The sequence below is a fragment of the Macaca fascicularis genome, chromosome 2, assembly GCF_037993035.2.
Source record: "Macaca fascicularis isolate 582-1 chromosome 2, T2T-MFA8v1.1".
Lineage (NCBI taxonomy): Eukaryota > Metazoa > Chordata > Mammalia > Primates > Cercopithecidae > Macaca > Macaca fascicularis.
Window position 1 is genome coordinate 132,084,913 of NC_088376.1, and position 22,473 is coordinate 132,107,385.

Sequence of the window (22,473 nt, forward strand, 5' to 3'; positions counted from 1 at the left end):
GCTGGCACACACTGTAATCCCAGCTACTAGGGAGGCTGAGGCAGGAGAATCACTTGAACCTGGGAGGCGAAGGTTGCAGTGAGCCAAGATTGCAACACTGCACTTCAACCTGGGTGACAAGGCAAGACTCTGTCTCAAAAACAAAAAAAAAGTAATCATAAAGCTATACTACTTCTCAGCACAAGCAAATGTGGAAAGCCTACAGTAATTTCTCCTTTTATTCATTCTGCTTGATAAGAGCAACCCTGCTGTGCCCAGAGAGGCAACTGAAGATGGGTCCCTTTATGCATGTTTGCAGGTTGGTGGCCTTGCCCATCCCACTGAGGATGCCACATGCTGAAGGAGGTAAACTGCAGAGCTTTTCAAGGAGGAGAGGGAAGGCCCCATAGGCTTCCTTGTGGGGACAGCTTGGAAAATATCACCAAGATGTGAACTGCAGTAACAGCAACCTCCCTGCTCTTCCCTGGGCAAACTGCTCGTCCAAAACCATCAGGACTCTGGCAACACTATCCACTGTGAAGGATTCATGTCATAGTCAGCCTGCAGGTCACAGTGCTGCTTAATTTAAGGCCTTACCAACAAAAGGGAAACAGCAGCCACACAAACCCTTACTTAGTGCCATCCCCATCCAACCTACCATCTTCTCTGGGCCTGATTTCTGGAGCAATCTGGCAGAGCTGCCTGTCCTAAGAACCTGGCTTAGTAAATGGCAAAGACTTCTTTGACCAAGAATGCAGGTTTAAAATGGATGCACAGGGAGTGGTAAAGGAGGGGGGGTAACACCGAGCAGCCACCCTACTGGGCTACCCCCATCCTGCCTATCTGTGCCAGAGCGGAGGTCAGACTGCCCTCATGTCTCATGCTCAGCAGACTGAATAACCTGGAGTCTTCATGGTGGCCGTGCATCCTACTCCAGTAGCCACAGAGAAGGGGAGGGTTGTAGAAGCTGGCTCACTATAACAGTCCATTTGAGGAAGATGTGGAAAAGCACGCAACAGGTACAAGGAAGCTTCTGGAAGGCATCTGATAAATTTCTGTCAACTTAGTTTGGCAACTTAGGTACAGTCCTCTTCAGAGGACTTTAAGAAGACGACACAGCACTGTGGTGTCCAAGCACAGGTCTGGGGTCAGGCTGCCTGGATGGAAACCTTGGTTCTGCCCTCACTGACTGCATTATCTTACAACACTCACCTGCTGCTCAGGCCTCGGCCTCTTGTCTGTAAAATAAGCTAATGAAAACTCAAGTCCATAGGGTGTCATGAGCAGGAAATGAAGTAACATAATTTATGTTAATTACAAAATTTAAAAATAATTTTGTTTAAAAAGGGCAAAACAACCATGAATTAATAATTTAGGGCTTGTAATGGCTGCTGAGTGTGGCCTGACTTCACTGATACAAAAAGAAGAAAAGAAAGGGACTGTTGTTCCCTTTGCTCACAAAACATTTCCAAGAAATGAAACTGTGGTGGCAGCAAAACTGAAATACAAAAGGGAAACGTAAATGTATATAGATGGAAAATAAAAGAAAGTATTAACATACCAAGAATTATAGTCTCATCAGACTTCAAAATCTAACTCAAAGTCTAGGGAGCAGTTTTCCTGAAAACCTTTTTACACAGCTCTACTACAAGCCTCTTATCAGTGAAAAAAGGGTCAGCAAAACTATCTCTCCTTCTGCATGAGAATTTGACCTCCTGTTAACTAGCTAACTCAGCTCTCTGGAAATGGCAATGGCTTGTGTCAACCGTGCACCTAGGCAGCATTGCTTCTGATCTAAACAGATAGATGCTTGATGGGTAAATTGCATCTGGACTGGGAAAGCCATGTTCCAGCTTTCCTGAGTACACTGACTCCTGAAACCAGGCATGTCTCTTTCAGGGGTCCTGGGGACTTTGCCAATGCAGTTGTGTCAGGAGATGTTGGGCTCTACAGGATATGAGGCTCTTAAGCCAAGGCATCGCCTGTGCCTGCCCCAGGCGAATCTTGTCTCCTTGCACCTGAGCTGTGCTGTGTGAACTGCTAGCACTCCCTCTGGAAGAAACACCTGAGGATGCCCTGCCAGCAAGCTGTGGTTCCCCTGCAATGTCATCCTGAATAGACTCACATCAAGAGCCGAGCATATGAATGTCGTGAGTCAGAATGTTGAGTGGAACCTTATATGACCCCTTGGTAGGTGTTCCAACTTCCCAGTATAGGCAACCTCTCTCATGTACACTACAAACCATTTATTCTCCTTATTGTAATTGTCACAGTTAACATTCAGAGCACAAGTACTGTGTACCAGGCATTGCGACTGTTCATTCACTATATGGTTCATTCTCAAAGTGACACCTAGGTAAGCGTCATTATCTCACTATCTCATTTCAGAGCTGAAGATTCTGGGGCACATCTTGGGGTTTCCTTAGCAGGTGGAGGGGCCAGATATGGGAAGAAGCAGGGAAAAGGCAGGCAAAGAGAGAGAAGGAAAAAAGATTGCACTAAAAACAAATAAATAGCAGTTGTCACTCAATGCATGTATTTATGGGCATGCCTAAGAACTGCCCTATACAGTGAGCTGAAACTCACAGCATAATTCAGCACAAAGGACATAGTAACGGGGAAGCTGCTATTAAGCAAAGGCAGACAGTAAATGCAAAAGGTCAAACAGTAAACAGAGGCAAGCACTTCCAACAAAGGTTATACAGGTTGAGTGAACGACAGCCTTTTTTTTTTGAGACAGAGTCTTGCTCTGTCACTCAGGTTGCAGTGCAGTGGCATGATCTTGGCTCAATGCAACCTCCACCTCCCAGGTTCAAGTGATTCTCCGACCACAGCCTCTTGAGTAGCTGGGACTACATGTGTGTGCCACCACATCTGGCTAATTTTTGTATTTTTAGTAGAAACAAGATTTCACCATGTTGGCCAGGCCAGTCTCGAACTCCTGGCCCCAAGTGATCCACCCGCCTCGGCCTCCCAAAGTGCTGTGATTACAGGTGTGAGCCATCACACCCAGCTGAATGGCAGTCTTTCATATGTGTGTCCCAGAGGAACACTGAGCCAAAGTCACTAAATCTCTGGCCTTGGGAGCTCCACCCATCCAGAAAGGGAAAGAAACCTTCCCCACTGCCTCATTCTAAAATTCAAAGAACGAAGGTACACACATACGTACCTATCTGCCTATATGTATATGCACATGTCAACACATATATGTACAGATGATACATTTGCACCCATCCGCATATGCGCGGGAGTGTATATTGAAAAGTATGTGTCTGAAAATTCTGTTTCACAACATCAGAGTCACACACTAATAGAGTCACACAAGGGAAAGACAGTACTGAAGCAGAGAGCACATTCATACTTACAGTGTCCCACATCACGATGTACACGTCAGTACTGAATGAGCTATTAACATGCTGAGTAAGATAAAGATTGATGAAATCACAGAAGTGATGATACATGTTAACACCTAGTGTTGGAAAATGAAACTACATTAATTAACACCAAAGAGTACATGATCAAGCAAGTTTTATTCTATCCCATCTATTTACGGTTTAAGAGAATTTTAGTTGAAATAAATGGGGGAAAAATAACTGTTTTGTTTTTCCAAACATGAAATGATCTAGATACATAGGTAGTCCTCCATTTACAGCCTGAATCGGTTTCAAAAGTCACTCTAAAATTGGTTATTTAAAATCAGGAATGCATTTCCCCATATATCCCAAGTAACAAGTGATCATTAAGTTTCCAGAAAAAAACAAGGTAGGTCTATTGAACTCAAAACCGAGTTGAACTACAGGGCCAGGAAGACAACTCATTCTTTCTTCTGACTTTATTTATTTATTTTTTATCAGGGGTAGGGTCTTGCTATGGTGGCATGTGCCACCGTGCCTAGCTTGATCGTTTATTTTTTAAAGTCAATTAAGGGGCCAGGCGCAGTGGCTCACACTTGTAATCATAGCACTTTGGGAGGCTGAGGCAGGCCAATCACTTGAGGTCAGGAGTTCAAGAACAGCCTGGCCAACATGGTGAAATCTCGTCTCTACTAAAAATACAAAAATTAGGCAGGCGTGGTGGTGCCTGCCTGTAATCCCAGCCACTCAGGAGGCTGAGGCAAGAGAATTTGCTTGAACCTGGGAGGCGGAGGTTGCAGTGAACCAAGATCACACCACTGTACTCCAGCCTGAGCGACAGAGTGAGACCGGATCTCAAAAAAAAAAAAAAAAAGAAAGAAAGAAAAAGAAAAAAAAAAGCAATTAAGCAACATCTGTTCATCATGGAAGTATTGGCAATGATGGCAACTAATATTTTGGTAATTTTCATTCCTGTCTCTTTTTTCCCTATTTAATTATTATATATATCATTCCGGGAAAAACATTAACCAACTATCATATAAAAGAGGTGAATGTCTTGTGTTCTGATTGAAAGAGAAGGAATTCTGGAGTAAGAAGCTGAATTCCAGCACAGCCATGCATGTGCAACATTCTTAGATGAGTTCATCAAGTCCCTAAGCTTTAGCTTCTCTATAGAAATGGGAAATAGTTACCTAAGTGCCAGCTTTATTATGAGAAACCCAAAGATAATACATCTTAAAGTACCCATCCCAGTGCCAGGCACATAGGAAGACCTGAATGAAGACTAGCTGGATCCCACTAGGTCAGATAGAGTGGAGAGGGCTGTGGGTGCCACTATTTGTAAGTTCACATTCCACTCATTAAAAAGAAACAGAACATGCACCCTCTCCACTTAGGTATGCAGGACCCAATATTCATCCTGGAAATGTACAAATCTAAATGGGATGAAATTCCAAGAACTGACACTTAGAGCATGCATTTTAAAGGTGGGAAAATGTTAAGTAAAAAAAAAACAGGGAGTCTCAAAAGCAGAAATCATAAAATATTCTGACTTCATTCCCACAGTGAATAACAACATTGTGTGCCAGAAATAACAGTATAAAAATACTCTGTTTTTTTCAGCCTGGTTATCTTAGATGATTGTTTGGAAGGGCTAATTTTTTCATCCAGAAAAAAACCTGGCAAAGAATGTATTTTCAAATTAACAAGAAAAATAAAGTTCTATCAGAATCCATCGTCTTTTCCCAAGTTAGCCATAGAGCACACACAAGCTCTTTCACATAACGTTTAGTGAGTTCCTAACAGTTACTGAGGAATGCAGCAGGCACCAATCAGTGCTTGGGGCTGCAAGAATTTATAAACAGAGAAGAAAACATAAGCTCCATCCTTGAGGAATGTGCCCCCTAATGAGTCTTGATCTGTAGAATTCTCATTTTCCTAAGGTACAAGTTAACATGAAAAGGAAAACTGAACCAGGCACAGTTACTCACACCTGTAATCCCAGAACTTTGGGAGGCCAAGGCAGGAGGATCACTTAAGCCCAGGAGTTCAAGACCAGCCTGAGCAACCTAGTGAGATCCCGTCTCTAAAAAAATATTTTAAAAATTAGCCAGGCATGGTGGTGCATGCCTGTGGTCCCAGCTACTTGGGAGGCCAAGGTGGGAGGATCACTTGAGCCCAGGAGGTTGAGGCTGCAGTGAGCTGTGATCATGCCACTGTACTCCAGCCTGGGCAATAGAGCAAGACTCTGTCTCTAAAGAAAGAAAAGTAAAATTGGAAGACAGCATAATTTAGAAGAAAAAAAGCAGAGTTATGAATATAGGAAAGAAATGGGACATGTCTACTCTAGCCTATTATTCTCACTTTATATACTTTATTGTATAAGTATCTGCATAAATTTAATAGCTCACACATATTTGCCACTTTTACAGGCAGTTCAGTGTTTTCTTTGCCCCTTTTTAATCTTCATATTTTAAAAACGAGTCAAAACCTGGAACATAGCATTTTTACTTGCTCTTAGTTCAAAAATCTAAACTTGTCTGATTTCTGAATTTAATACTCTGTAATACAAGAATTATGACTTCAGAAGGCAGAGCACATTAAAACTATGATCAATAAATTATAGTAATTCTGAAATATGTGTGACAGAGGCTCTCTATATTTCACTGTAAACCCAACCTCTCATGAATTTTGATATGATCTAGCACAGTATTCCTTGTCTCTCATAATGAGAGAGACAATATAGTACAATCTGTGTTTCTCCTCTCCAGTGTAACTAGTTCACAAAGTTAAAGCTCTACTTGCAAGCTGAGAAAGAGGCTATAAGTATAAATGATAAAATAATTTTAATCTTATTTCAAGAATAAATTACACTGGTAACTTCCAGAAGAATTTTAAGTTCACTTTAGTCATGGAAATTACATAGAAGGTTTGCTAGCACAGGTCATGGACACTTCTTTCCCACCCATACTATACACATGGATTTTAATATTTTTTTAAATTTATTTTTTATTTTTAAGACGGAGTCTTGCTCTGTCGCCAGGCTGGAGTGCAGTGGCGCGATCTTGGCTTACTGCAACCTCCACCTCCTGGGTTCAAGTGTTTCCCCTGCTTCAACCTCCTGAGTGGCTGGGACTACAGGCGCCCACCACCACACCCAGCTAATTTTTTGTATTTTTTTAGTAGAGATGGGGTTTCACCATGTTGGCCAGGATGGTCTTGATATCCTGACCTCATGATCTGCCTGCCTGTGCCTCCCAAAGTGCTGGGATTACAGGCGTGAGCCACCGCGCCCAGTCCGGCTTTTGATTTTAAACATCTTTTAATGAAAGACCATCTAAATCAAGTGATTAGAGAAACGAGATGGGGTAAATTTAGTTACAAAAGCATAAATATGCCTTCATCTCTCATTCTTTGATTTTGGTTAAGTCCTTTGATACAAATGTGAAGGTTTCTTCTAAAATGCCAAACGTGTAAAATAATGGGAAGTTCAAACTAGTTCAACTACTACATCAGAGAAGAAAGCAAAAAAACAAATCTACTGTTTGTCATACTGCCTCCAAAAAATTCATAGAGAATTACTGCATCCAAAAAAAGGAATAACGTCTCATTAACAAATACACAAATAACAGACAAATTAACTTCTCACCTGCATCTAATTTCATGAAATATGTTGGTTTTTCAATGACAATGTCACATTTAGCATCTTCTATAGGTGTGAAGTTGAGCTGAGTATAGCTTTGTAGCTCAGCAAACCTGAAATTATGAATTAGGATATGACTTTAAACTGATTCTCCCAAACTTCCTATTACAACATTGTAACTTAGGATCTGTTCATTAGGCAGATTTTACCTCTAGTTGCTAGAGACACTCCTATGGACACTTGTAACTTCTAAAACTTACATTTATATAGGTTGATATCAATTTTAATGTTAAGACAAAGAACACGCCAGGTGCGATGGCTCACGCCTGTAATCCCAGCACTTTGGAAGGCAGAGGCAGTCCAATCACGAGGTCAGGAAATCAAGACCATCCTGGCCAACATGGTGAAACCCCATCTCTACTAAAAATACAAAAATTAGCTGGGCATAGTGGTGAGAGCCTGTAGTCCCAGCTACTCAGGAGGCTGAAGCAGGAGAATCGCTTGAACACGGGAAGCGGAGCTTGTAGTGAGCCGAGACTGCGCCACTGCACTCCAGCCTGGGCAAGAGAGCAAGACTCCATCTCAAAAAAAAAAAAAAAAAAAAAAAATGACAAGGAACAAAAATTATTTTAAAATTCAATCTTATGTGCAAGATAGTTAGACTGGGAACTTACCACACAAAGAAGATATTTATATATTGGGTTGTCTAAATAACCTACCAGTAAAAGGAGAAGACTCAAAAGATTTCCCAACGAGGCTCAAAAAGAACAATGAGCCAGAGGAACTCTTGACAGACTTCTTGGATTCTGAGAGACAGCATTCCAAGAATCACCCAGTGCCTCAGAAAGACAGCGGAGACAGCTAAGCGTCCCAGAAGAAAGGAAGTTTATCTCTTGGAAAACATCTTTGGAAGCCACACAGCACAATTTTCTTCCAAACAAAAGAAGACAATCCCAAGCATGAATCATCTGTACCTCTTCCTTCAGATCATACCTCATGTAAAACAAATACCAAATAGATCCTTTTAAAACACAATGCCAACATAGTGTGGTGGTTTCAAACATAGGTCTACAAACTCTTTAAAACCTCTCTCTTCAAGAGGAAGAAGTTAATTCCCTCCCTTTAAGAGTGGGCTGGACTTAGTGACTCACTCCTAACAGGCAGAATACAGCAGAACTGATGGTAGGACACTTCTGGGATTAAGTTATACAAGTACTGTGGCTTCCATCTCAGAGCATGTACTCCCTCAGACCATGTGCTCCTGGGAAAGCCAGGAGCCATGCTGTGAGCAGCAGTAGGGAGAGGCGCATATGATCAACACTGAAGTCCCTGGTCAAGAGGAGACAAGGCTTACAACAACAACCTGAGTGAGTTTAGCAGCAGATTCCCCAGGCCCAGGTTGAGTCTAGAGATGGCTACAGCCCTGGCCAACTCAGCCAAGCTGCTCCCAAACCCTGACCTTCAGAAGTATTGTGAGATAATAAATGTCTGTATTTTAAGCTGCTAAATTTTAGAGTGATTTGTTATACACAATAGGTAATAAATACAAATATACCCTAGGGTACACTTTGGAATAACCTGTCACACAGCAATAAGTAACTAATACAATTAAGCCCTGTGCAACTACCATGTGGAATCAAATATCAAAAAGTATCAGGAATCAAAAAGCCCACTTGATTATAGAAACTACCTCTTGTAAAAGTCTGCTAAGTGACTTGAGAGACTGCATTGCAGACTGCAAAATGCCAGATAAATGTGTGGTAGATTATTATTCTGAATGGTCTGCAGCCAGGCAGTGAGGCCTCTTTGAGGAAAAAAAAAGGGTTTGCTCAACATGAATTTTTTTTTTTTTGAGACAGGGTCTTGGTCCATCACCCAGGCTGGAGTGCAGTGATACAATCATAGCTCACTGCAGCCTCAACCTCCTGAGCTCAAGCAAACCTCCCAGCTCAGCCTCCCAAGTAGCTAGGATTATAGTGGCGTGCCACCTCACCCAGCTAATTATGTTTTATTTTTTATTTTTTAGAGATGAGTTCTCATCCTGTTGCCCAGGCTGGTCTTGAACTCCTGGCCTCAAGTAATACTCCTGCCTTGGCCTCCCAAAGTGCTGCAATTATAGGCATGAGCTGCCATTCCTGGCCTTGGCATGGACGTTTGACCTTGAAAATTAACATTATGTAAGTAACCTATGTGACTATACAGGAGTAGCAGGAGAGTTTCTTTGGGATGATGGAACGATACTGCATCCTGATTATGGTGGTCCCCACCCCACCTCCCCCTCCCCCTTCCTCTACTGCTCCCTACCTACACACCCGCACCTACACACATGATAAAATTTTAATGAGTGCAGGTAATTGCTGGTGAAACCTGCACAAGTTAATACTACTGTACCAATGTCAATTTCATTGTTGTGATCATTGTGCCATGGTTATATGAGATATTATCATTAGAGGAAGCTCAGGGAATTAGACAATGTACAAGTTCTCCTTGTACTATGATATGGTTTGGCTGTGTCTCCACCCAAATCTCATCTTGAACTGTAGCTCCCATCATGGGAGGGACCCAGTGGGAGATAACTGAGTCATGGGGGTGGGTTTTTCCTGTGCTGTTCTCAAGATCTGATGGTTTTATAAAGGGCATTTCCCTCTGCACACACTCTCTTGCCTGCTGCCATTTAAGACATACCTTTGTTCCTCCTTTGCCTTCTACCATGATTGTGAGGCCTCCCCAGCCATGTGGAACTGTCAGGACATTAAACCTCTTTCCTTTAAAAATTACTCAGTCTTGGGTATATCCTTATAGTAGCTTGAGAACGGACTAATACATACTATTTTTAAACTTCTATGAGTCTAAAATTATTTTAAAATAAAAATTTTTTAAATTCAAAAAGCTGGCCAATGATGTTAACAGTCAGAGTAGCATTTACCTTTGGAGAGGGGGATGGGGGTAGAGCCTGGAAGGGAGCCTGAGGTGCGCACGATGTTCTATTTTTGGACCTGGGTAAAAGTTACATGGGTGGGTTCACTTTTTCACAATCCAAACTGTACCTTTTTCTGTATGCTTGTTACATATTTTAATATATGTGTATTGTTTTTTAAATGTGTTCCCCAAAAGACATTTTTATTTTTTAGAGATGAGGTCTCATCATGTTGCCCAGGCTAGCCTTGAACTCCCGGGCTCAAGGAATACTTCTACCTTGGCCTCCCAAAGTGCTGCAATTATAGGCATGAGCCACCATTCCTGGCCTTGGCATGGACGTTTGACCTTAAAAATTAACATTATGTAAGTAACCTATGTGACTTTGTAAGTGAATAAAACTCAGCAATTGTGAGTTAATAAAAATGGATTTTTGAGCTGATTTTTTCTTTCATTAGCAAACAGTAAGTACTATATCTACTATTATAAACACATATTTAATTCAGATGCAGCTGAGGGATTCACTCGGTTTCTGTCACTTCCCAGAAGCTCACGCCAAATTATGTACAAATGAAGTAACATTTTCCATTTGAGAGTCCCCATTAATATCTGCAAGTGCCAAAAATAACGGCAAATATTTCTGAAACAGATATGTTAAAAATATCTTACCATGACTGCAGAGGGCTTTTGCGCTGACCTTCAGACATCAATGTACGGATGTCAAGTTGACAGTGCCCTCCAATTTCACCACGCTGGAAAAAGTCCTCCTTAAATCTGGTGTAAAACAAAACATTAAGGAGAGTTCAGAAAATTTCTTCACGACCCAAGCACGTGGATTGTAACTAAAGAGGGTTACCAACTTCCAAACTCAATTTTTTAAAAGAATTCAACTATTTATAATAGAAAATTTCAAGTGTATATGAAAGTAACAGAATCATATCAGGACCTAATGTATCTACAACCCAACTTTGCGACGCGATCTGAGTCATCCATCCCCCATCCATTCCCCAACCCCTCTGCCATATCATCAAAAACAAACTCAAGAAATATCCCTTCAGCCAGACCTGGTGGCTCACACCTATAATCCCAGCACTTTGGGAGGCTGAGGTGGGGGGATCACCTGAGCTCAGGAGTTTTAGACCAGCCTGGGCGATGCTGGGAGACCCCATCTCTTCAAAAATTAAAAAACTAGCCAAGCTTTGTGGTGCACTTCTGTAGTCCCAGCTACTTGAGAGGCTCAAGTGGGAGGATCACTTGGGTTTGGGAGGTCACAGCTGCAGTGAGCCATGATTACACCGCTGCACTTCAGCCTGGGCAACACAGCAAGACCCTGTCTCAAAAAAAAAAAAAAAAAAATCCCTGGATCTGAAAATATTTCACAATTTATATTAGATGTTAACATTAACCACTTAAGTACCTGTCATGATTTCTCTTGATGTTTCTTAAATCAAGGTAGAGATTGGTTGCTCTGCAGTACTGAAGATAACGGGAACACATCAGACTTGAGTCACTCTGAAGGTTGTGTAAAAGAAAAAAGTAACCATAAGTATTAACACAGCAAAGACTCACCCAGACTTGCTGGACATGTTGACAGCATGGATACCCTCACGTTCGAACCACACGACGTGACAAGGAAGGCTCTCCAAAGACTGCATCTGCTGAAGGATATTTTCTCCTTCCCAGCTGACCCTGGCCAAGCACACTTTTGCCAGTTTCCCACTTTTAAGGTACTATGGAGAACTCCCAAACAATCTGTCACCTCAAATTTTAAAACCAAGAGCTGTAGAGGTGGCTCAGTTCAGTCCCCTTTAAAAGAAAAAAAAGCACCCAGAAACAGTACTACTACCCCCACAGCTACGTGAAAAAGCAGCTTTCAAAAGCAAGCCAAAAGAAACAAGAAAAATGCACACGTAAGAGACATTAAAAGCAGGGAGGGAAGTTTGCCAGTTTTCATAAGAGGTACTTTCTGCAAACCGTAAAGCTTGTGGGAGCCTCTATCTCAACAGCAACATGAGGGCAATATTTTCTAAATAATTGAAGAAAGGAATTGAAGAGTCAGCTACCAGAGTCTGATTCTATTTCAACCAATCTGGGTTGTGCTGAGAGCTTCAAAAACTTTTATCTGCTCTGGGTTTTATTTATCGATTTAAATGTCATTTTCATTGTTTTTCCCATAACTCCCAATGAACACAAAGCCTTAATCTTGACCTGCATGGCGTTTTGGAGTCTGTAGTTGGTAAAAGATTGCAATGGACTGAATGTTTGTGTCTCTGCCAAATTCATATGTTGAAATTCTAACCCCCAATGTGATGATATTGTTTAGAAGCCACCCAGTCTATGGTATTTTGTTATAACAGCCCAAACAACTAAGACAAGGATCATACTCTGCTAGCACAAAGCAAATCAAGGTAAATCTTAGCCAAAAGAACATTCTACAAGCCATCTTGAAAGAGGCGTGCAAGATAGGGGTTGTCATTCTTCTCTTGCCTTTTCCACGTGAACAGCTAGACTTGAGCCAAGTGTGCAAGACAGAACAGAACTCTGTTAAAGATACCCTGCAGCCGTGCAGTTTAATGGCATGCCTCACATCCTCAGGCCTCATTCTCCTTGCTAGAATGCTCAAAGCTCTATGACGTGACACCCCCCAATAGCTCTATAAAGCATATAATCAGTCTTTGAATGTGAGTAAATTAAAAAGTTTTTTAGGTCCCCAGTGTGGTTGGAGATTGGAGACCCCTGAGATGTTAGAGACTCAGGGTTCAGGATCATTGAGTTAAAGAATAGTGTACCTTAATCGTAAGTGCTTACAACTTCACCAACCTTTAAAAAATAATGCTGAGCCCTTTGCTGGGAATCAGGCCCTGCTGCACTGAGCATTTTTATCTGCAGAACCTCATTTCTTCCTTACCATATACTACGTAATGGGCATGGCTTTAAGGCAGAGGAAATTGAAACAAGGAAAGCCTAAGTACCTTGTCCAAGACTCAGGATCTGAGTTGTAGTTGAGAGCCTGCTCTTGTATTTACTACCCCAAACCACCTCTGGACAACGTGTTTATCTGATCCACTGAGGTACAATATGGTATGGTTGAAAGTAAACTGGAAAAAACCTGCATTTTAATCCTAGATGTATAATTAATTCTAAAGGGCAGCTGTGCAGTCTTGGAGAAGTTGCTTAACTCCTCTGAGGATCCTGTTTTGCACACTGATAAAGTGGCATCAGTAGTATCTGCTATAACGCTTATGAGCATCAAACCAGATAACATACATAAAAGCTTTCTGCAAACTGTAAAGCTCTGGGCAAACATAGAGCGGTATGGTGGTATTATATCATCTGTCCCAAACTATCTGAGAATAAATTTGTAAAGATGCAATTTATCAACTTCTCTTCTTTAGCATATGTTTGGGGGAAAGATTCTAAACCTAAAAATATTTCAACTGTCTTAAAATATGACTATCTGATAAACGTGGGATAAGGAGGACAGGGTTTCCAAAGGAAAGAGAACAACCTATTTAGGAAAGTTACATAAAATTCTAAGCCAATAACTAAGTGAGAGTGAGGAATTCCTTTCATAGTGCCGTCTATCTTATTTTTACATTACAACCTAAATGATAAATATTAAAAATCAATAATCAATAAATAATAAAAATAAAACAGCTTGGTTGGACACAGTGGCTCACACCTGTAATCCCAGCACTTTGGGAGGCTGAGGTGGGCGGATCCGTTGAGGTCAGGAGTTCGAGATCAGCCTGGCAACATGGCAAAACCCTGTCTTTACTAAAAATACAAAAATCAGCTGGGAGGGGTGGCACACGCCTGTAATCCCAGGTACTCGGGAGGCTGAAGCAGGAGAATCCCTTGAACTCAGGAGGCAGAGGTTGCAGTGAGCCAGGATTGTGCCACTGCACTCCAGCCTGGGCAACAGAGAGAGACTCCGTCTCAAAAATAAATAAAATTAAAATTAAATAAACAAGCTTATTTAGTAAGGAGCGAAATACCCACCGTTTCCTTAGGCTGACAGAGCACATGCATCTCCTCCAGCCTCTCTCTGGCATATCCAAAGTCAGCCTGTTTCCAGAATATGTCCTCAGCTGACTCAAGAGTGTCCGTCCTATTTGCAAACAAAAATATTCTGTGGTTTTTTTCTTTTTACTTTTTTTGGACCTTGAATTTTTATTCTAAAGGTTAAAATGCTAAAGGTTCCTTATTACTTTAATTTTGTTACAGTATACTATCATCATAGTTTTTCCAAAACTATGCCTCACTATATGAAATTACCAAACTAAGTTATTTACAGAATTATTCCCTTATCATAAAAATATGTAACAGACATGTATGAAGTTATCCCCTGAAACTGAAGACAATGACGCATTCTTAATTACTATGTTTTCTTTACCACATTAACACTGCATGTATTAGAAGTACTAATTACACTTAATTCTCCCAGGAAGAATCAAGAGGAAACCATCCATTTATCTTTTTAGTATACACTGGGGGAAAACATCATCTATGGTCCCGGCTGTTTCTCCCTCTGGCAGAGGAAATGACAGATATTCCTATCCCAGTGTGCAATAGTCAAGTTGAATTCATGACTGTGTAAGCAAATTAATATCTAACTGAATTACTATCTAAAACCAAAAGAATCCAGCTAGAAATTAGGGCATCAACATACACTGTATAGAAAGAAGAAGACTTGAAGAGGGTATTCCATAAGGAAACTTACCATCCCATGTCGACATAGCTGCAAACTGGGTAACCAAACCTGAACTCTGGTTTACAGGATTTCTCATAACCCCAGCAGTACTTTAGCTTTTCTAGGTGTTTCTAGAACATAAAACTTACATTGATTTCCCTTCTTCTGACATTTAGAGAAGACTCTTACATTTTTCCATTAAGAAAACAAATCATTATAGAGCATTCATATTTACCTTTTATAATATGTCATCTTATCATAATAAATTTAAAACTTACAGTTAATTCTAAAAAGAGCAGTCTCAAGGTTCTTAACAATCCTCCTTCCTTATCACCCCCACCATATCTGTCCCCTAACCAAAAGTCTGGGCTTTACCTAGATGCTCAAAGACCACTTGAATTTGAATTTCTTGAAGTAGCTTAAGAAACTGCCTTTCTCAGTGAGCAAGCAGATTCTAAAATCAGTCCCTAAAAGACATATAAACTGGAATTTGTGCTACCAAAGGAATCACAGCTAAAGTGAATGAATCAGCAACTTTACTCAGCAATCGAGATCAGCAGAGACCCCACAACACATGGACAACTCTGCCACCCTTGGGAACCGCCCAGCTGCTGCTGGACAAGGAGCTCAGAATGCATTTCTGCACGGCCCCAGGAGCGATGCTGGTCTGGTTCCCAAGTCTGCTTTTCCATATGCTTCCTGTGCCAGCACCATGGGAAAGGAAGTGTCTCACAATGCCCAGCTTTGATCTCTGAGGCCCTGTGAGATGTCTTAATGGGCTCCTATTTGAGACCTTTCCAACTCCTCTAAAACAGAAAGAAAGCCACAGTAACAGGCTTAATTATGTGGAGTCAGAGGCTGAGGTGTCATTACTGAAATTAAGTGCTAAGCGATCCTCTTATGTGCCATTTAAGAAAGAAGAGGTGTGAAATTCTTTAGTTACTTTAAACAAGATGTTCTTTCCTGCATAAAATCTAATTGCTTCTTTACAGAGTTTACAAATAGTAAACTTGTTTTAGAAGTGATTTCGATTTTAAATTTCTCTCTTACGAATGGGACATAATTTTAAGCAGTTTAGTCACTTAGAAGTATTATATGAAACTGAAACAATGATTAACTTATACAGTGACAACCAAAAATTAGAATTCTACCTTCAGCTTCAGGTTATAAAGCAGAACCAGTAAGCCAGCCAAAATTGCATCCTCATAAAAATAAGGAAAGAAGAAATAATACCTACCTTATATGGACAAAGAGAGTCTTTCTTACAGACAGTGGCAATATGCCTATTGTTGTGCAAAAAGAAGGGAATGTGCTCCTCCGGCAAGCGGATACTGGCATAGTTATACAGAGGTTCGCCTGGAATGCTGTGAGTGTTAGGAGGAGCTTCATTCTGATCACTCAGTGGGACTTCATGAAGTAAGACTCCAAAGACAAACAACATTAACATAGCAACCCACAAACCTAGAGATCAAATTGAAGACATCTTTGTTAACAAATTTCCTTTAAAAGCCAAAACAACAACAACAACAACAACAACAACAAAGGGTCAAGAGCTAAGTATAATTACAAAGCACTTTGCTATCCCACTGTGTAATGTTCCTTTGTTAAATTTTCTTTTAGCACTTGCTTGGTGCCAGGCACCACATTAGCAAATGGGTATACAGAGGTGAACAAAACAAGAAAGAGCCTGGCTCTCATGGTGCCTTTAAACCTAGTACGACTGTCGTAAACAAGCAATCAAATAAATAAACAACTTCAGCGGATGACTGGGCCTGTGACTCAAACCAACTAGGGGCCAGCAAACTTTTCCTGTAAAGGAGAAGCAGTAAATATTTTTGGCTTTGCCAGACATAAGATCTCTGTGACAACTACACAATGCCTCTGTCCAGAAAGTAGCCATGGTCTATTATAAAAGAAAGGATGAGGCTGTGTTCCAATAAAACTTTATAACTTAAAAAAATTATGGAAGGGCTTGATAGGATCCAGTTTAGTGATACCTGAAATAAAATAAAGCAATATAATAGACAACGTAGCATGGTGGTTAAGAACCTGAACCTTTAAAGCTTAACCACCTGGATTTGAATCGCAAATCTGCAGCTTCCCAGCTGTTAAGACTTGAACAAGTTACTTAACCTTTCTGCACCTAAGCATTCCTCATCTGTAAAATGGAAATAATAATAAACCTTCATTGTAGAGCTGTCGTGAGTTAAATGAGTTAATTATTGGTAAAGTGTTTAGAAAACTATCTGGCACACACTAAATGCTATGGAAGTGTTTATTAAGTAACTGTTTAAAGCCATGTGGGGCAGAAAAGGGGCCCAAATAATATTGGAGCTGAGATCTGAATGATGAGTAGGGGAAAAAGCATCGGTGAGAGAGCAAAGGGAGTGGGATGGCTCCAAACAAGTGTGTGTCTGCTGAATAAAAAATTATAATCACAATCAAGGTGTGAGAACAATGTTCCAGGAGCTCTTCTGAACCCAGGATACAGCAAAGAAGGTGCAGTCATGAACTAAACTCATTGCCCTTATGAAGCTTACATGCTAGTAAGTATAATAATCAGCTATGATAATAGCTAAGACTTAGAAACTCCAGGAGTGATATTAAGCAGTCTGCGTCAATGACTGCGCCCTTAAACTCTCCCTTCACGCCTCTACATTGTGAACACTGACAATGGTCACAAACCTCACTGCACTTCTAACTCACCCAGTAAGTGTTAAATCTCTTAGACCAGATTTCTCCTATATATCCCAGACAATGATCCTGCCATTCTCAAATGCGGTGGCTCATCCCTGAAATAGCAGCACTTTGAGAGGCCGAGAATGGCAGATAAGCTGCTTGACTCCCTGAGTTTGAGATCAGCCTGGGCAACATGGTGAAACCCGGTCTCTGCTAAGAATACAAAAAATCAGCTGTAGTCCCAGCTGAAGCGAGAGGATCGCTTTAGCCTGGGAAGTCAAGGCTGCAGTGAGTAGTGATCTCGCCGCTGCAGTGAGTAGTGATCTCGCCACTGCACTCCAGCCTGGGCAATGCCAGGGAGACCCTGTCTCAAAAAAAAAAAAAGAAAGAAAGAAAGAAAAATGGAAATTGACTGCTATGTTCCATCAAACCTCAAGTTCCAAGGCCATGGAATTCTAAGTGAACAGTGGGGACACCCAGAAGAAATCCATTTTCCCCCATTTTTCCCCCCTGGAGTAGTTAAGTACTACAGATTTTCACTTTGGCAACCCTCAAGAGTATGGTGTTATCTGCTGTAAATCTGATCTGAATTATAATAATATTTTCACTTGGGGCTTTTACCCAAGAATGAGTTGACAGTAGTGTTATAAAAATTTAAAAACACATATTCATAGTAACAATGACTCTACTTAAAAATATTTACCTCTTGAATCCTCAGAACCACTCAGAAGCTTCTGTGATGTTTCAGGTCTCTAAAACCTGTCAGAAATGAAACATATTACCTTAAAAGGATGCTAAAGTAAACTTGATCATTCAGGTGATGTTGTGAATTAAAGGAAATATTAAGAAAGAAAATAATGTAACGGGATAACCCTCAGCCAGAGGGCCTGGCCGGTGGTGCGCTTTCTTTTCCTTAATGAATACCACACTGCTAACCGAGTTCACAGGCACCACCCCCAACACAGCAACTCTGACCAGATTCCAATGGGGAACAGGAGGAGGTGGCCCACTTTCTACAGGCATCCACTGGAACCGGCCAACAGGATAGTTAATGGATCAAACATTCTCAGGAGCAAACAACTGTCCCATTCTCACAGCAGTAATCCCCGTTGGCTGAATCACAGTGCTACCCACCTAGAGTGGCATGCCTGAGGGTTCCGAGGCCTTCCTATTTTTTGAATTGTCCTTCCCGGTAATAAAGTCATTGTTATGACCAAGCCCTGACCCTTGTTATCCAAGTCCATTGTCCTCCAGTGAGCTCTGGCCATCACTAAACTCACCGATCAGTTGAGAAGTAACGCTCAGGCGATGGAAAAAATCTAAAGACGCAGATCAGAAAGCTGGCTTCTGGCGACGGCATGTACCCACTTGCATAAGGCGGGTGGGGGTGGCTGCCGGGCCTGGCACAAAGCCTTCCTGGTGTCAGTCCTCCTGCAAGGCCCGCGGGGATGGGTGGCTGCACTCCTCCAGCACAGGGACGCTTTGGTGGCCAGGCTACTTTTCCTTCAGCTCAAAGCAGCTGGACTCACTCCACTCCAGAAACCCTTGATTTGATTTCCACAGGCCTAATGAGGGAGGAAAAAAGGGAAACATCTGAAAGATGATGGATAGGAGGCAAAACCTGGGGCTGACACAGTGGGCGAAATGGGGCAATGTTGCAGAGAGACAAAGCTTGGAAAAGTTTAAAGAAGGCAGTGGGCAAATGCAAAGTTCAAGACGTGAGACTCCGAATGACTCCTCAACGGCTGGCCCCCACTTGAGCCAAAAAGTCTCTCGGCGGGTGCCAGGCAGGGCTCAGGAAGTGCTCGGCTGCCCGAGAGCCCAGCTGTCCGCTTGAACGTCAGTCCCGGCCCAGGGCTGAGGGGTCAGCGGCGAGCGCCCCGCCGCGGCTGAGACGACGCGCTGGGGTTCTGGACCGTGGGTGCTGCCAGGGGCTGCTTTGGGGGTGGAGATCTCCCGGGGCCGCCGGCCACCCTGCACCGCGGCGCCCCGGGTCCCCAGCGCGCCTGGGAGGGGCCCCGGGGAGCGGCTCCGCCCCGGCTGGAAACCTGGTCAACGCGGCTAGGGCCCGGGGCCCGCCTGCGCTCCGGACGCAGGGAAGGGGCAGTGCGCCCGGGGCCGGGGAGGGCCAGGATCGGCTTCCGACGCCCGCCTCCCAGCCCGCAGGGAATGGGAAGGCGCGGGCTGAGTACGTGCGCAGGCTATAGCCCTCCGGGAAGCCGCGCCGGGAGCTGGAACCACCCGGGGCAGGAGCGGCGCAGAGCGCGGCCGCGGCGGGAAGGAGAGCGGGGGAAGGCTCCGCAGACTGCGGGCGAGTCCCACCTGGAGCCGCTGCAGCCGTGACTATCGAGGAGGAGGCGGAGGAGACTGCGGCTGTTGCAGAGGAGGGAGTCGTCATAACCGGCTACTGCCGCTCACCGGAAACCTCGGGCGCCGGAGCTGGGCCAGGGGGCGCCAAGGAGCAGCTGGGACACCTTGGCCAGCCGGCGCCGTGGGCGGGCTCGGGCCCCGCAGAGGCAGGACCGGACGACACCCGGGAAGGCCAGGGCACGGGGTCCGACGCGCGGAGCGGCTTCAATCCGGCTAGCGGCCTGGACCCGGAGAGCGCGGCAGGGAGGTGCTCAAAGTGAGGGAACCATCTGCCTTTCGTGGCGCTCTTCCGCGAAGGTTGGCGCGAGTCCGCCAGCTCCCTCACCAGGGCCGGAAAGACCCGCGGCACGTGCCGGAGCCGGCCGCCCATGTCCATCGCAGCAGCCTGCGCCTTCTTGAGCGAGAGCGTTAAAGCGCTCAGAGGATATTAGGGCCTGGTGGGTAGAAAACCTGACTCTTCTGCTTGCACTGTGGCGGATTTTTACTTTTGTCTTATTTCAGGCAGAAATTGCCCCCCAACTTAAAAATTTCAGGACTGAACATTGTTCACCGAATACACTTTGTGATGGTGAGGATACTTTGGAGCCAACACACATTTTAAAAGCAGTATAGTTTTACCTATCTGTAAACGCATCAAGTTCAAGTACTACTCTGTGGAGTTTAATTTTTATGGTTTTGTTAATTTACTTTATTACTGGTTATTTATAATTATTTGAACTCCCATTCCCCCATTGTCTTTTCCTCTAAACTCCCCCAGGCCTACTATTCCATCTGCAGCACAGTAGAGTTGATCATTAATGACTAAAGTTGAACTGATTATATGAAGGTGATGCCTTCAAAATAGACATGCTCAAATGCATCAAGTCACCAGAAGTTAAGTAATATCATAAGGAAACAAGTTTGTTTCCAAAGGCTTACATGCTTTTTACGTAATTTTTTAAAGTAATGTTGTTTAAGAATTATTACAAGTTCCATTAGTGACTTGCTAAATTAGGAATCTTATCTGGATTTTTTTTCAGATAATAACAGCAAAAACATATGTGGTGGTTAACATGTGCCAAACATTATTCTAAAGCACTTTACAGTATTTATTTATTCTTTTTATTAAAAAGATTTTGCCTCTAAGGGAACTGTCAGAGGTATGTGAACCAGAGCAACACCATCTTAAATAGGAGCTGAGTAAAATGAGGTTGAAACCTACTGGGCTGCATTCCCAGACTGTTAAGGCATTCTAAGTCACGGGATGAGATAGGAGGTCAGCACAAGATACAGATCATAAAAACCTTGTTGATAAAACAGATTGCAGTAAAGAAGCCGGCTAAATCCCACCGAAACCAAGATGGCCATGAAAGAGACCTCTGGTAGTCCTCACTACTACACTCCCATCAGCGCCATGACAGTTTACGAATGCCATGGCAGTGTCAGGAAGTTACCCTATATGGTCTTAAAAGGGGAGGCATCAATAATCCACCCATTTAGCGTATCATCAAGCAATAACCATAAAAATGGGCAACCAGCAGCCCTCAGGGCTGCTTTGTCTATGGAGTAGCCATTCTTTTATTCCTATACTTTCTTAATAAACTTGCTTTCATTTTGCCCTGAATTCTTTCTTGCTCGAGATCCAAGAACCCTCTCTTGGGGTCTGGATCGGGACCCCTTTCCTATAACAGAATTACTGCTCTATTATTTTATACTTTGCATACTTCACCCATCCCACACTAATAAGGACAGTAATTTTTTAAAATACTTCCTCAAGCCAGGCACTGTGGCTCATGCCAGTAGTTCCAGCTACCCAGGAGGATCGTTTGAGCCCACTGAGGTTGAGGCTGCAGTGAGCCATGATTGAGACACTGCACTCTAGCCTGGGCCACAGTGAGACCCTGTCTAAAAAAAAAAAAAAAAGCTGCCTCAGCCTGCTTGCTACCATCCTGTTTTTATCACATACAAAAAGGTTCAAATTAGTATGACGTGTGCATAGTACTATTTTATTATTATTATTTGTAGAAACAGGTTCTTGCTGTGTTCTTAGCACTTACTTCCAACTCCTGGCCTCAAGTGATTTTCCAGTCTCAGTCTCCTAAAGTGCTGGGATTACAGGTGTGAGTCACCACGCCTAGCTACATGGTGCTATTTTAAACAGCTACATATTGAGTGGTCATTCAGACTTACAGGAAACCAGATATGACAGACTTGAACATGAGATTGAGTCTCTCTTACTGCAACAGCCATTCTCAAATAGAATTTCTCTCCAAAATATCAATGTTAGAATTTAAATTTTCTTTGAGTTGACATAAAATTTAAATGGCTACTGATAGAAGGTTGGTTGAATAAACTATGGTTTATCCATAGTGTAAAACTATGCATGCATAAAAAGGAATTGAGAAATATCTCTATACACTACAGGATATTGAGTGGGAAAAGAATATGTAATATGTAAATACCATTTTTATAAGAGGAAAATGTATGTATACATGTGTATACACATATATGTTTACTAATTATTATTTTACAAGTAGATTAACATTTAAAATGACTATATGGGCAAGGAGGGAAGAGGAGGGGTATAAGGAACAACGAAGACATAACTTTGTTTTTTGGTTTTTGTTTATTTGTGTGTGTCAGACAGAGAGAGTCTCATTCTTTTGCCCAGGCTGGAGTACAATGGTGCAATCTTGGCTCACTGCAACCTCCGTCTCCAGGGTTCAAGCAATTCTCCTGCCTTAGACTCCTGAATAACTGTGATTACAGGCATGTGCCATCATGCCTGAGGAATATTTGTATTTTTAGTAGAGATGGAGTTTCACCGTATTGGCCAGGCTGGTCTCGAACTCCTGACCTCA

The 22,473-nt window shown here is 42.5% G+C and overlaps 1 protein-coding gene across 14 annotated transcripts in view; it reads right to left on the bottom strand.

Annotated features, from left to right (window-relative positions):
- EOGT (EGF domain specific O-linked N-acetylglucosamine transferase) overlaps positions 1–19,695 on the bottom strand; it is a 40,845-nt gene extending 21,150 nt beyond the window's left edge. For 8 of the 14 annotated variants that reach the window (XM_015446186.4, XM_065538886.2, XM_065538885.2 and 5 more), the window contains exons 1-10: positions 19,586–19,695; positions 18,544–18,828; positions 17,967–18,022; positions 15,822–16,045; positions 14,615–14,715; positions 13,894–14,002; positions 11,309–11,403; positions 10,561–10,665; positions 6,982–7,088; positions 3,345–3,448 (exon numbers count right to left, since the gene is read on the bottom strand). In XM_015446186.4, the coding sequence (XP_015301672.3) occupies positions 3,345–3,448; positions 6,982–7,088; positions 10,561–10,665; positions 11,309–11,403; positions 13,894–14,002; positions 14,615–14,715; positions 15,822–16,031 (831 nt within the window). In that variant the 5' untranslated portion in view covers positions 16,032–16,045; positions 17,967–18,022; positions 18,544–18,828; positions 19,586–19,695. Of the gene's footprint in view, positions 1–3,344; positions 3,449–6,981; positions 7,089–10,560; positions 10,666–11,308; positions 11,404–13,893; positions 14,003–14,614; positions 14,716–15,821; positions 16,046–17,966; positions 18,023–18,543; positions 18,831–19,585 lie in introns of those variants that run through there. The other 6 variants (XM_074032667.1, XM_065538881.2, XM_074032669.1 and 3 more) reach the window with 2 other exon arrangements.
- Between the last annotated feature and the right edge of the window lie 2,778 nt (positions 19,696–22,473).